Below are 13,813 nucleotides of genomic sequence, written 5' to 3'. Positions count from 1 at the left end.
CCAAAACACGCGCGATAAAGGTAGGTTAATATTTTATTCTAAACGGATGTGAGGGCTCCCTGTGGCTAGTCGGGCGAAATGGCGTCCTCGACGAGCCGAGGACGGCAGAGAGATGAGTCGAGAGCTCTCGTGCGCATGCTCGGTTGAGTAAATTTACTTCCGGTAGCCGTCCTAGCTCCTCCCGTCCTGGTATCTTAAGGTGCCTAGGTAAGTATTAAATTAAAATTGAACAATTACCTTGTTGGTCGGTTTGCTTTTCCAAGTTATGCAGATACTGCATATAAGTTTAATACGTGTCCACGAATTTTCCTTTTCAAACAACTGAAATGCTGTCTAATATTATGTTTAGCAAAGAAATTAACAGGTGTTTTTTGTCAGTCTTAAATCCATCTTTTTGGCGACCAGTTAATTTTGGCTATTTGATTAATGAAATTATATAAGTTTTTCATTGAAACAGTCGGTCTTCCGTGACCGATTTTCGAGAACATAAAGAAGATGGATGTTTGCTGTTCATTTAAGGCCGCGTTCCTTTGGGGTTATATTGATCACGAACATCAAACGAAGAGCCGATAAATCCATGACCAGAGTGGATGCAACGGTTTCTTTGATGCACCATGATCTGAGTGATATTGGATCACTAATCCTGATCCAGATTATCCCTAAGGAAAAGTCACTAGTTGGTAGACAGTGCTCCTTTGATGGCAAGACCGAAGGCAGGTCTAGGCACAAAAACGTCAGAGGCAAAATGGGCAAAAGCCAAACGGGTCATAAACAAAACTTTCTCCAAATTCATCATGAAAAGGACGGGTTCACGTCGGATCAGAGAGCGTCTCACTCGTGTTAATACTTTTTACCTGTAGGCAAACATTTTGACCAGCTTCTGATTGTTCTAGGCATGTGGATTAAATATACCAGCATTGTTCCAGGTATGTTTAATAAACTGCTTCCAGCTACTGCAAAATGGAACGTGACGCGATGAAATATGGCAAGTGATTAAAACTAGTACAGGCACAAATGAAGTTGGCCCATCAAATCACTTATCTGAGCACGATGTAGCCTACGTGTAACCCTACTCATATCCCTTTATACTCGAGGGTGGATACGGCTAAACGCAGGCTAAGCAAGGTGACTAATCCTTTTCTTGCATTTTTCGAACATTCAAAAATGTTTAAAAAAACTTTTATTTCTAATGAATCACCTTAGGAGGCAAAAATTTTGTGATGTTTTCAGCAAAAGGGGCCAACGGAGCTGCACCCAGCGACTGGTACTCTACTTTAGATCGACCACTGTAATGTATATTTGGCTACCAATATTAAGACCTGCAAATTTAAAAGACAGGTAACAAATAGGATAATACTATGTCTAAAAATGTTACTACATTGAACAGATAACTAAGGTAGAAAAAGTAGATATTTTAACAAACGTGTCCCAATATGATTGAAACGCAAACGCAATCTCTTTCTCGGCTAAATTCTAGAAATCCGGCCTTTTGCTGTTATTTTCTTGTTGAGGTTGAGCATATTGTAAGTGTACAAGTTTTCTACACAACGTAGAAGTCGTAGAAGAGCTGAGATGGCGTCACGCAGTTAGAAGTTTTTATAGTTTATCGTATTTCCAATTGTCAATGATCTAATCACCATAAACGACAGAGAATTGGTTAAATGTATATAATTATCTCTGAAACGGACATTGGTAATCAGCGAAAGTATTAAGTGACGCATCTTCTGGAAAAGAACAAGCCATATGAAACATATACAATCATTACCCCGAGCAGCCTGCTGTCACGTTTTTTATCAGGGATGTTGTGGGTGTTGCAAGACAAATGAAAAGATATATATATATTTATACGAACTTACACAAGAAGAAAACATTTTTCATTATTTTTTTCCACATACGAAGTTTCTGAAGATTTCTTTGAGCAGGTTGTCGGAAACGAATGACTATACCCGCGTCACGCAATTGTTTACATTCCAACAGTGGACTTTAGGCAAAATTGATGAAAAACACAAGCCAAGCCGGGCTTCTTAAAACCATTCGCCCAGATATATATATATTTTTATTTTCAAACAGGTGGATGTATAGTTAACCCGTAGAAAGTGTTTTTAAGGCGTTTTAAGTTATAGCCCATAGCAAAATAAGGCGATGTTTTAATCCAATAATCCGCTTTTAACAGATTGTAAAATTTTCCGTGTCTGTTTGATCTTGTTTCGGGCTCAAAACTAACTTCGATTTATTTTATTTTTCACTCAGTCATACCACGAAGACCTGAGCTGAATATAAGATCCATTGAAAGCGGATTCTCAAGTAGCTGTTGTACGGAGCGCGAAGCAATCAAACATTGAGAAAAATTAAGCAAAACCGGAAGTAGATTCTGAGCCCAATTGGGGCGAAATCGTTTTTGGCATATTTCTACCAAAGAAAGCTGTATTAGCAGAAACTAAGTATGGTCCATTTCTATTCTTACGAGGGCCTATCTATGGGCAAAACAGCAGCGAAATCAATTTTTTCGACTTGTGCCATTGATAGGCGATTTTGGTAGATTTTTAAAGGCATTCACTCATAAATACTGACAGATCAGAGTTGGGTGCTTCACATCTATTTAAAGAAAAATAATTTCGGCGTCGTCAGTTCACCATCGTTTAGGCTTAATAGAATAAGATTTCTACCATCTCTACTGAGAATGTCGGTGGTTTCGTGAAAAGCTTCTATGAAGCTCGAGTTATTGACGTCGCCGTCCTATACGGAAAATACACATCTTAATCCCGTCCTCGTATTGTCAGGTCCCTGCTGCAAATAAATGCAGCCATTTTTGTACTTATGTCTATTGTATATAGAGGCTTATCGTAAAGCAATAGACAGAGGAACATTGGAAACGTTTGCTTACTTAACTTACCTTCATAGACAGTGCAATTCCTTCCTTCCTTCAAGTCAGTTTTTATCAGTTCATTTTTAATTGTCTTATTAAAGTTTAAGGGAGCCTGTCATGACAGACACATTTGCCATTAGCTGTACAAGTCATTAGGGAGAACATTACCAGTAAAAACATTTTCCAAATTAGCCGAGTTAAAAAAAAGATGGTTTCAAACTCATCTTTTCCTAAACATTTATTGAATATTTTGCAGCGAAGAAACTGCTGAGAGTTTAGCCTACATTTACATTACAGCTGCTAGGCAATGGGAAGAACATCATGGAACTTGCTTAGCAAAAAGAACAATCTCTCAGGACATGAAATTAATCTTTCTTCTCCTAAGAACTTAATGGTGGTTCCTAGAGCCTTAAGTTAGCTTTTCCCAGTAGAATAATCACCAAAACATAACTTTCTGGAATAAATTATTCAACATTTAAATGGAAACCAAAGCCAGTTTAGGGAAGTAAGTTTAGCTAAGACAAATGCTTTCTATATTTTATTCAAAATATTTTGCCACTGTTTTTCAATGAAAGCCATGTGAAAGCAGCAAAGGAGAACAAGAAATATTAAAAGCTCTTGCTCTTTGTGTTGCATAAGTGTTTTGCCCATTTGGTAGTGTTAAATCCAAACTATTGTAAGGTTTTTTCATTCGAATCGCAGACTCCACATGAATACAGACGCAAATTACTCCTTGCTTCTTTAATAGGCCATTTCCGAGCTGTCCTTTGCCTCTGTATCAAAACGAGTCCATGCGAAACCATTCGAACGGAAATGAGTTCTGCCTACAGGTTCATTTTAATGCAAACCAAACTTATTTTTATATGAGAGGTTTTGCAAAAAGACTCACTTTGATACAGAGGCGTAAGGGAACTCGGAAATGGCCTATTTCAGAGAGAATCATTTGGCCGCTTCGTCCTACCCCGCAAAAAATGGTCCATATCCACAGCATCACCCTCGGGTGAATACAAATCCTCACATGCAGAAAACTGTCATCAGCCTTGACATTATTAGACTTCGAATTCTTTAGGCCTTCAACAACTCTATTTGCAGCAAATCCAAAACTACCTGGATGTTCTTTCCTGTGATTTGCTTGTCTGTCATCCATCCGCCCAATCAAAAGATTTGAAGAGACATTACTTCATCAATTGGCGGTTGTCCCACTCAACGTTTTCCACGTACTACAGGCTAACTTGTACGGCCGTGCTAACTTATTTGATACATACATTTCAGTTTTGGGGGGGACTGTTTAATTTTTTTCATTTTTGTTTTCACGAAGGATTAAAAGATGGCAAGGTTAGAACAATTTGTATACGAGGCATGTTTCTTGCTGTTATGTCATTTTTGCCTTTTCGTCTCAATACCCTAAGTTTTTGTTGTAGGAACGTAGAAAATGGACGTTCGTGCTGCAGAGTTGATAATCTAAAAGTTTTGACTATTTCAGCCTAAAAATGTTCTTAATGTGTCTGAATCAGGAGCCATAATCGGGGACGGAGACCGTAAGCGCGCGCCATTTCTAGTATTGGGGTTGTCCCCATGATATGGGACAATAATTATATTTTTAGAACAAATTGCGCCATCACCTGCGGCACACGCGCGTGCATGCTGCGAGGATTTTTGCGGATGTCGCGCGGGGGAAATGGCGTCCGAAATTCCCGAAATGTTTCATGTTTTTGCCCCACAACTCAACGCGTTTACGTCTGTTGGAGTTTTGCTTAAGTATTTTCGTCGTAAGCTGCTCCAGTTTGAGTGAAGTAAGACAGTGTCGAATGTAGGTATGTTTCGCTGTAAGCTTATATATATCGCTGACCAAGTTGTGTTCCGACTGATGCTTCTTTTACATGAGCTGTACATTACTCCACTTTAAATTTCACATATGTTGAAGATTAACAGCTTTTCCATTACACAGCAAAAAACTAGCTGGATATATTTAGATATAGCTGAGCTTCGGGACTTCATAGTTTCATAGCTCCTCTTGCCACACGCTTGTCAGTCTATCGCGACCGAAAAGTAAAACAAAATAATTGCTAGTTTGAGTTTCGCTTGAATTGTAAGCAACGCTTGATGTTTCATCGAGGGTTAATAGCTTTACGTCCGTAGATGCTGCTGAGTTTTATTCGTGTAAAAATCCAGTAAATTCTCTGTTGTCGATGAATGAGAGCGCCCGCCGATGCGTGTTTTGTACAGTCAGTAAACATGACAAATTGTACTTCCGCCGCACTTTCGTGTGAAAGCGTACATCGAACTCAAACAATAGCTCTATAGTTTTTAAATATGTTTAAGATTGATAAATGTTTGAGAACATATTAAAAGCTAAGCTGAAAATATGTGAATAAAGCAGAAACAATCAGCAAAGTTACAATGACGCTTTCTTTAATCAACTTGGAATAACGATTTCGATTTTGTTGATCGAGTTATAAAAACTCCTTGTCTATTTTCATTTTCGCAGTGTAAAACTTCACTATGCTTATGTTGAAGAAACACACATGATGTTAGTACCCTTTTTTGCATTCGTGAAATTTGTTGCAGCATCTCAACACAAAAGATAACGAAAGAAATCTTTGTCAAGATTTGTTGACAATTGAAAACACCGACTCGGACTTGAAAGTGCACGAGCTGCACTATGCAAATGAACTAATTGTACGCGTCAGACTTTCCTTTCAAAAACCTTTGCAAACTCACCAAACAAGCAGAGACAATAAGAAACCATCAAAACAGGTTTTGGTTATGATTAAACATTGTGTGAGAAACTGACAAATTAACTCGATACCAGAGTAGAGAGTTTTCTTGCTATATTCTTAAGCATACGCGTGAGCTTACAACTAGCGTGAGCAGATCTTATTATTCATTCCCAGCGCGAGATTGAAGTCTTGTTTTCGACCCTGAAAAACCCACCTTTTCCGTTAGCTCAGAGCATTAAACTACATATAAGCGCCCTGGTTCGTATTCCCTGCCTTATTCCCTGCCATCGCTGTGAAAAATACGCAAGAGGATCTCTAACTCTCACCATTTGATCACACAACGTGACAACATCTACGCGAGAACGCCTGACATGTGCGTGAATCCGCGCGGATATATGACGTCAGGATGGCGCAATTTGTTCTAAAAATAGAAAAATTGTCCCATATCATAGGTGCGCGCGAATCCCGAGACTTACGGTCTCCGTCCCCGATTATGGCTCCTGGTCAGAATAAGTTTCCCTTTGGGTGTGTCGGTTCACGAGATAAAAACAGAAACGTATCATTGACTCAGCAAGTTATGCCATTGAAACACAAAGCGAGCCACCTGCGAGCATTTTATAGAGCCAGGACCCAATGGCTGGCTGCCCACAGCACCAATGAGAAGCGTCAATCAATGTTCCGAAAAAGTAAGGGTAGAGTTGCTATATTCGGCTCGATCAAAATCTTGAAAACCTACGCCATAAATTCAAAATACACCGGAGACTATAAATTTGCACGTCCGCGCTAGGTATCTCAGCCCCCTTCCTCAGCATGCAACCCTTCACAAATAGTAGACGCTGAATTAACCAATCAGAGCGCGCGCTTTACTAAGGTATGCTTCCTTATTAATACGCGCGTGCACGCAGAAAATGTGATGAGCTTGCTTATTTATGACGCGTACACACCACACGCGCTTAAGTAAATCTCTTGTTTTTCTGAGATTGCACATACAAACATGTCGCACGGAGCACGAAATAACTGCATATGCAGCAATTGTTTCGTGAGAAGCTATGATATTTATAATTTTGAGAATCGTTTTGTTGTGGGCAAAAAGAGGAGCAGCGTTAAACCTTTCAAACCACGAACAGCGGAAGAAGTCGAAAGAACATTTTGGACATTTTATCTACAAAAACTCAAGGACGAACGCAGAGCCAGAAAATTCATTTGTTCCCGCAAACCGACGGAAAAGGTGGAAGAATTGGAGGTTGTCCGCGACATTCGTGCCTCGGAAGTGTTTCTGGAGAGCCCCACCAATGCGGATGGCTGTCGGAAAATTATCGAAGTTGATCCAAAAAACTTTTGGGATTTTGTTTATCTGCAGGAGTGGAATGGAAGAATAAGGGTTTGCGAGGGAGAACTAATGTACAAAATAACCGAGATATTGAAAACCTTTGTTAGCAAAAAGAAAATTGCAAATTTCTCTGTGACAAGGATGTTTACAGCTCAAGGCACAGAGGAAGGAAATGATACTATTGGAAAGAAGGAGGTAACAATGTATTTAGAAACTTAGCTTGAAGTTAAAAGTGACTTGAATATATGTTTACATGCGTGTTGGATTACAAGTACATCCCGCAAATTTCACAATAAGTCGATGCAAAAGTCCGAGGTCTGCCAAAGTTGTACAAGGCCGAAGTCACTCGTAAAATTATAACCGTAAAAAGATTACTTAAGACATCGGAAAATGACTACAAAAGATATTCCGCTTAGCAACAACAACAACCACAATAGTTTATTTGTACCTAAAGACTGGTTAAAATAGAGTAAAGGACCGGTAAAGATATTGTAAAGGACCAGTTAAGACTTCGTAAAGGACTGGTAAAGATATCGTAGAGGACTGGTAGAGGACTGGAGAAGACATCGTAAAGGACTGGTAAAGATATCATAAAGGATTAGTAACGATATCGTAAAGGACTAGTAAAGATATCGTAAAGGACTGGTAAAGATATCGTAAAGGACTGGTAAGACATGGTAACGAACTACTAAAAATATCGTAAAGGACTATTAAAGATAATGTAAAGGACTAGGTGCTAAAATTTTCACAAGGAACTGGTAAAGCTGTAAATCATGCAGGATACGTGAGCATAAAATCTGGTGATTCCTATGATATTAACATTCCAGTTTTGACTAATTTATTCCTAAATTGTAATCACATTTTAGCCGCAATCTTCAGCGCTAGTGGTAAGGGTGGACCAAACCTACTACGGAGGAGTTCCACGAAAGGCCAAGAAAATGGTCCAATTTAACTTGGTACCGAACAGTGTGTTCACACCACGTCTAACATCTTTATCACCAATCCTCAAACGGGACAAGAATGCAACACTCGAAGCTGCACAGATAAAATGTCCGACGTTTTTTCCCCCTGTCAAAGACATCGCCAGCAGTGCCGACAAGCACGAGCCTGCGTTAAAACACAGTGCTCACAGCGGACAAAAAAGAGATCAAGTGCCATCCTTCAGAGCTTGTAATTCCAAAGATGACTTCGCGAGTATGTGTTTTAAAGCGACACAGGATTTCATAGTTACCAAAGAACTGATCACAAACAGTACAACTCTGAAGTCGTTAACATTCTTTACTTTAAGAAGGAAAGATAATCTATTGGGAAATAATGAAATTGCCGAAACAATGAAAGATTTTTACACCTCTGCGAGCCTTTCTGATCACTCTAAAGAGTCTCCAGCGTTAACACCATTACTTGAGATGGAAATCTAGTTTCAGATTAATTCAAGAACTGTTGCCGTCCTTAGACTAATGAGCAGATGTGTTATAACCACTCTGATCTCATTAAAATGATATGTATTTTTTTCTTCACGTTAGAAAAGCTTAACTGTATTAAGCTGAGGATTAAAATATAAATGACGAATAAAGACGCAGATTTCTTGTCTATAGTAATATTACTGCAACTTCTGTAGTGGAATTGAATAACACTCACATAATGTCGGTAAAGGTGTCCACATGCGCTTCAGAACCACAATAAGCGTTTAAATAAAGTAAGCGATCGTAGATTGGAATAGTTTTCCAAGTTATCAAGTCGTGCTTGTCAATGGGGTATTTCCATGGCAATGCATTCTGATCCACTGGAAAAAACAACAACAACAACAACAACAACAACGAAAGAGGCATTTCATAAATAGTCACATGAAATGAGAATTGTATCATATTACCGCCAGTGTGATACAAGTACAGCCGGAAACCAACTCGACAAATTTGAAAAATACCTTCAGCAGTACTCGATTCATTTCTAGAGAAATACTTACAACATCATATCTTTTTCTCACCGTACATTTCCAGCTTAAGCCGCGTGGATTTAGCCAACCTTCGTTGGAAATTCAAACATTTATCTCTGGGTTTTCATTTTTAAACAGCACCTCATTAGCGCCAGCTGTTCTTCACCTCCGTTTTCTGAAGCATGATGTAATCATATGGAATGATCGATGGCTGCACACCCTCCCTTCCCTCCCCAGTTCAGTGTCTTCCATGGCAGGTTCGAATTCACTTGCAGCATACCGTAAACTGCCGTTTTAAACCCTCCTGCTTATACCCTCCCGGTTCAAGGCCCATCTAACTGTAAACAGTATATTACTTCCGATTATAAGCTCCCCTCTAGTTTAAAATGAAATGAATTCGATTAATTATGATGCCAGCTTAATCAAAAATAGGTCCACAATGCGAACTCGCGCGGGATTTCAGTCAAATAAAAGTTGATGCGCTATGAATAAATCAGAGAAATTGTAGCTTTACAGTGAATGTTTATACATTTTGTCAGGTTGTTGTGATGAATGTCGAGTAAAGATACCGTAGAGCCCTGGTTATAAGACCCTTGGACGGCTAGTGGAACTCAGTCTACATGCCAAGTACAAAACACGTGACAGGCACTTTGCTCTCGTACACAAGTAAAGAAGTACATACCACTGGCGCTGTCAAAGCGTGGGAAATCCCACACAAAAACCATTATCTGAAAAGCGTATTTCAGTCAACATTGCTGCGACTCATTTTATAAGCCCCCGCCACGCCGATATAACCCCCTCGTTTATAAGCCCGTGCAAAACCCCTTATGAAGTTGAATAAGCCCAGGGCTTATAAACGGCAGTTTACTGTATTGTCTCAGCTTGTCGACACAACAGTTCCCCGTACCCAGCTCATTTCTTCTTCTGAGCAGAGAAAGGTCCTGGCCATGACAAGTTACGAGTTTTCAACCAAGACACCTGGATACGAAGTCCAACACGTTCACACTAGCTCTTTTGTTTTATCTTTTTATAAGCAAATTTCGGTCAATCGATCTGACCTGCTGGCGATCGACCTGGATCGACGCAACCACTGCGTTTACGATTCTTAAAAGCCTTGAATACGAGTTCTTGAAATGTTTTTGGTCCAAGGGCGACAGCAGTCATTTTGAAAATTCTCCATCCTTTCAGATATCATGGACTTGGAGTGATGTCTTTCGAATATGTGAATATATATGAATTCCATTTGGCAACTGTCCGCCATATTTACTTGCCGGGATGGCAAAGATGGCGAGCTTAGTAACCAAGCTCTAGCGGAGTGAATATAGCGTCATATGATGAGCTTTTCGACAAATCAGAATGTCCAATTTTTATATTCGCTTCTGGAAATTATACCAATTACAGACATGATAGACTACAGTGAACGATTTGATGACTTCATGTTTTCATAGTTTACCGAAGTACCCGGCTTTTATTTTGGTTTCCATACAAAGTTTGATCTCTTACAACGCGGTAAGTTTTTAAAACCGAATCAGCATTTAGCACAACTAACTGACCTAACTTAGATCCCCTATCAAAAGGAAAAATACGCTGAGAGAAGTTTGATGCGTATCCATCATGTTGTAGTCATATCAACATATGTTAGACGACCAAAATCAAGAAACCTCAGCGATTCCCTGTTATCTTGTAGAAATCTATCTACTAAAACTCATTAATAATTCATCAACTTCAAGTAAAGAAAACCATAACAATGACGATGTTTGGATATCTGATCTCAGTAATTAGTAAAGATCTCTACGACTTTCTTTCTCCGTTTTCTCTTTAAAACGCAATCCCTTTACCATCTAAGCTCATCTATTCTCGCGATGCAAAGCGCCTTTCCGTTGCAGGCAGAATAAACTGATTTTGCCCTTATATTTGGAAAACAATTTTTTGTGTTTATTTCTAAATGGTCGCAATCCTCATTTGCAAATGTTGTGTAAATTTTTAAGAGTAAAAGCAAACAATTTTCTAAGACAAATCTACCCCTTTTCTAGATCGATTTGACATAAAGGTCAAGCTCGCTGAATAAATTCCAATGTAAAGAATTTTCCTGGCAAAGAATATGATTATGAACTGTATTTTTTTGCTGATACTCAATACTAGCCAGTTGACTCTCAAGGCAGTGAATTAATTAAAGAAATATGCAAATTTAAACTGGAAAAAATTATTATTAATAATAATGAATTCTAGGTAAACTTGACTGAAACGGAATGTTTAAAAAAACCCAGCTTATTATCATAAATTCACTCGTAGCACCAGTTTTAGGTTACTAAGTCCATTTTTCTCCGTTTTTACTGATACCATAAAAAGGTTAAGTGATTTGTCTGTTTACGCAGACAGTGGCAAAAACTGGCTGATTAAAAATCTTTATTTCCGAAGCAAGTACAACGATTAAACGCTCAAAGAAGGAAAATAGTCATATTATCGACAATAGCAGGTGAATTTTTAGCTGTCCTGCCCCAGCGCATATTGTGTTTTATTATTCAAGAGATGAAAGAGCTTGTGATTTCATTGGACAGACATTTAAGCGATGTAGTGAGATTCATTGTACTCTCAGAGCAGGTGTAAATGATATGACTTCCTTAGGACGTGCTACAAATTAGACCTTTAATTAATACTTTTTAGAGCAGCCACTAAAACGAAAACTGCGGTCATTCGATGGACACGTAGTGCGAAACATTCATCGATAATACGCCGAAGATCGTCATGAAAACAGAGGTTTTGTTTGGCTCTGTTCAAAAACGAAAGAAGCATGGGCCTTTAACAGAGGAAGGGCTTAAAACTCTGGAATCTTTAATGGCGAGTGAACGAAAACTTCGGAGGAAAAATTCTTTGCAGAAATCCCAGCGAAAGGTCTCTCGAGTAAGCAGCTTTGCGAAAGACGAGGAATTGGACAAAATTTTGCAGGACATCGAGGTTGCCAATAAGTATAACCCTTCCTCCAAGAACGCTAAAAAGCGTCCGTCAGTTGGAGACGATGATGGTTTACCTCCAGACGAAGAACTAGACAAGTTCTTTGTGGATGTAGAAAAGCGGAATGCAGAATTGCAAGATTTGCTTCAAGCTGTAGAAAGCGAAAGAGACGAAAGCGACGGGCAATTGTCGAGGATCACCTCAGCTGGAGAGCGAGGCAGTACGGAATCATTAGTTGAGGAACTCATGAAAGAGTTAGACAGCGTTGATTGTGAGAAAAATAATTCAAATAGAACTAGAGAAATGCAAAAAAGCTCAAACAAGGTATCTAAAAAGATGGCGAACTGCAAGCTCGAGACAAGCGCTTCAGAACAAGAACTTGATCAAATGCTTGCAGAACTGTTGGAGCTGTGACTATATGGAAGGCACTCACGTCACTCAGTGTCAATCAATGTTGTAACTCTTATTCAGTTTGTAAATATATAGTTCCTTTTGATTATCTAGAGGAATTGAAAGGGAAGCAAACCGTCTATGACGAAGCTTGGTCGAATTTCAATCATTAAGAACTTAGCCCGTGTTTTTCTCAGTTCCTGTGCCTACATGTTATGGTGTAAAGTCGCTAAAAGTATTTTTGTTGTTGTTTGATATTGTGCGTATAATTTGTGTTACTTTAGCTGATTTATGATCGCTCTGCTTAGTTTGTTTCGCTGCTATTTATCTCGATTAAAAACCAAACCAAATCTCAATGTACAAATTTTACAAGTTACAAAATATATTTCCCGAATTTGTGTTTTTGAACAGTTTTGTTTGTGAATGGTTTTAGCGTACATGTGTTTGAAACAACGTTAAAACCTATACTGGATCAAACTTTTAAGTACTTAAATTTCTTCGTCCTTTGTTCGAAACCGAATATCAATAAAAAAAAAACTATTAGCTAATATTTCTGTAAAACAACGAATTTAACACAAATAAACGAGATTCATGTTGTTATCTTAAAAATGAAATTATTATGCGATAGTATATTCTCAAACAAAAATATTTTTGTTAGTTACATATCTCGCTTACATACGCTTCTTTTGATGACTGAATTTAAAATTGATGTGTCAATCTCGGCTCATTTTACCATGGTTTCAATCCATGCTGCTGAAACATGTTTCTTGTGTTTTTAAACTCCATTTTAGAGTCATTATATTGGGGTGTTATATATGGTCTCTAGTTAGTTTCTTTTCTAACGATATACAAGATTTTCAAAATCTTCATCGCGTCATAAGCATTTTGGTTCCAGTTTTATTGAGCTTTTTTCCAACTCTTTACAGGATACTTTTGTTGAACTTTAGGTCAAAGGGTCGATACGGTGAATCTTTCCAGCAAGACCACGTATAATTTGCGTATCGACAAAAAAAAAAAAATAATGATATTGTGGCTGACTGCTTCATGCTGCCAAAATCAGTTTGGCGTCGACCTAGCGAGCCAACTCGTCTTGAAGGCGACCTGATCTCATGATCAGTAAATGCTCCTCAAAAATTTAACTAAATCATCTCACATACGATGACACGATACGATTACGTTCAAGCCAAGTATTTAGCCAAGTTTAAGTTGTAGTTGTCACAAAAACAGCGGGAAGTCTGCGTCTGTGATTTGCAGGACTGAATTAATTTGGCTCTCCATATTAATACCAACAAAATTCCCATTACAAATTTTTGAAAATATATATCGTATTGTTTTTATATACACGTTATGCAACGTTTTCGAGTGGTATATACCATGGAATATCCCACGAGCCACTTGTATTTTCTCGCTATTCGTCATTTCCACATCCCCCATAATACACTTTGTTTGCTCCCCCCCCCCCCCAAAAAAAAAATTGCACTGATGGGCATTGTCTTCAGTTTTTCTTGGGACAACTGTAATACCCAGGAGAAATGGGAAACAAAGGTTATGCAGGATTTTGGGAGCAAACAAGGTGTATTATGCGGGATGTGGCAATGGCGAATTAATACACACATGACCAT

General features: G+C 38.6%; 2 protein-coding genes across 2 annotated transcripts; both read left to right on the top strand.

Moving 5' to 3' along the window:
- Window positions 1-6,580: 6,580 nt before the first annotated feature.
- Window positions 6,581-8,702, top strand: LOC149112743 (uncharacterized). The gene is made up of 2 exons (XM_089288878.1): window positions 6,581-7,111; window positions 7,783-8,702. The coding sequence occupies exons 1-2, from the start codon at window positions 6,581-6,583 to the stop codon at window positions 8,332-8,334; spliced, it is 1,083 nt and encodes a 360-aa protein (XP_089145004.1). The 3' UTR covers window positions 8,335-8,702.
- A 2,817-nt stretch (window positions 8,703-11,519) lies between these two features.
- On the top strand, window positions 11,520-12,845 carry LOC110063985 (uncharacterized). Its single transcript, XM_020770986.2, has one exon. The coding sequence runs from the start codon at window positions 11,595-11,597 to the stop codon at window positions 12,213-12,215; it is 621 nt and encodes a 206-aa protein (XP_020626645.2). The 5' UTR covers window positions 11,520-11,594; the 3' UTR covers window positions 12,216-12,845.
- The last annotated feature ends 968 nt before the right edge of the window (window positions 12,846-13,813 follow it).

This window comes from Orbicella faveolata, unplaced genomic scaffold (assembly GCF_042242905.1).
Source record: "Orbicella faveolata isolate gen_17 unplaced genomic scaffold, um_ofav_v1 contig_2, whole genome shotgun sequence".
Lineage (NCBI taxonomy): Eukaryota > Metazoa > Cnidaria > Anthozoa > Scleractinia > Merulinidae > Orbicella > Orbicella faveolata.
This window is presented reverse-complemented; position numbering and strand designations above follow the sequence as displayed.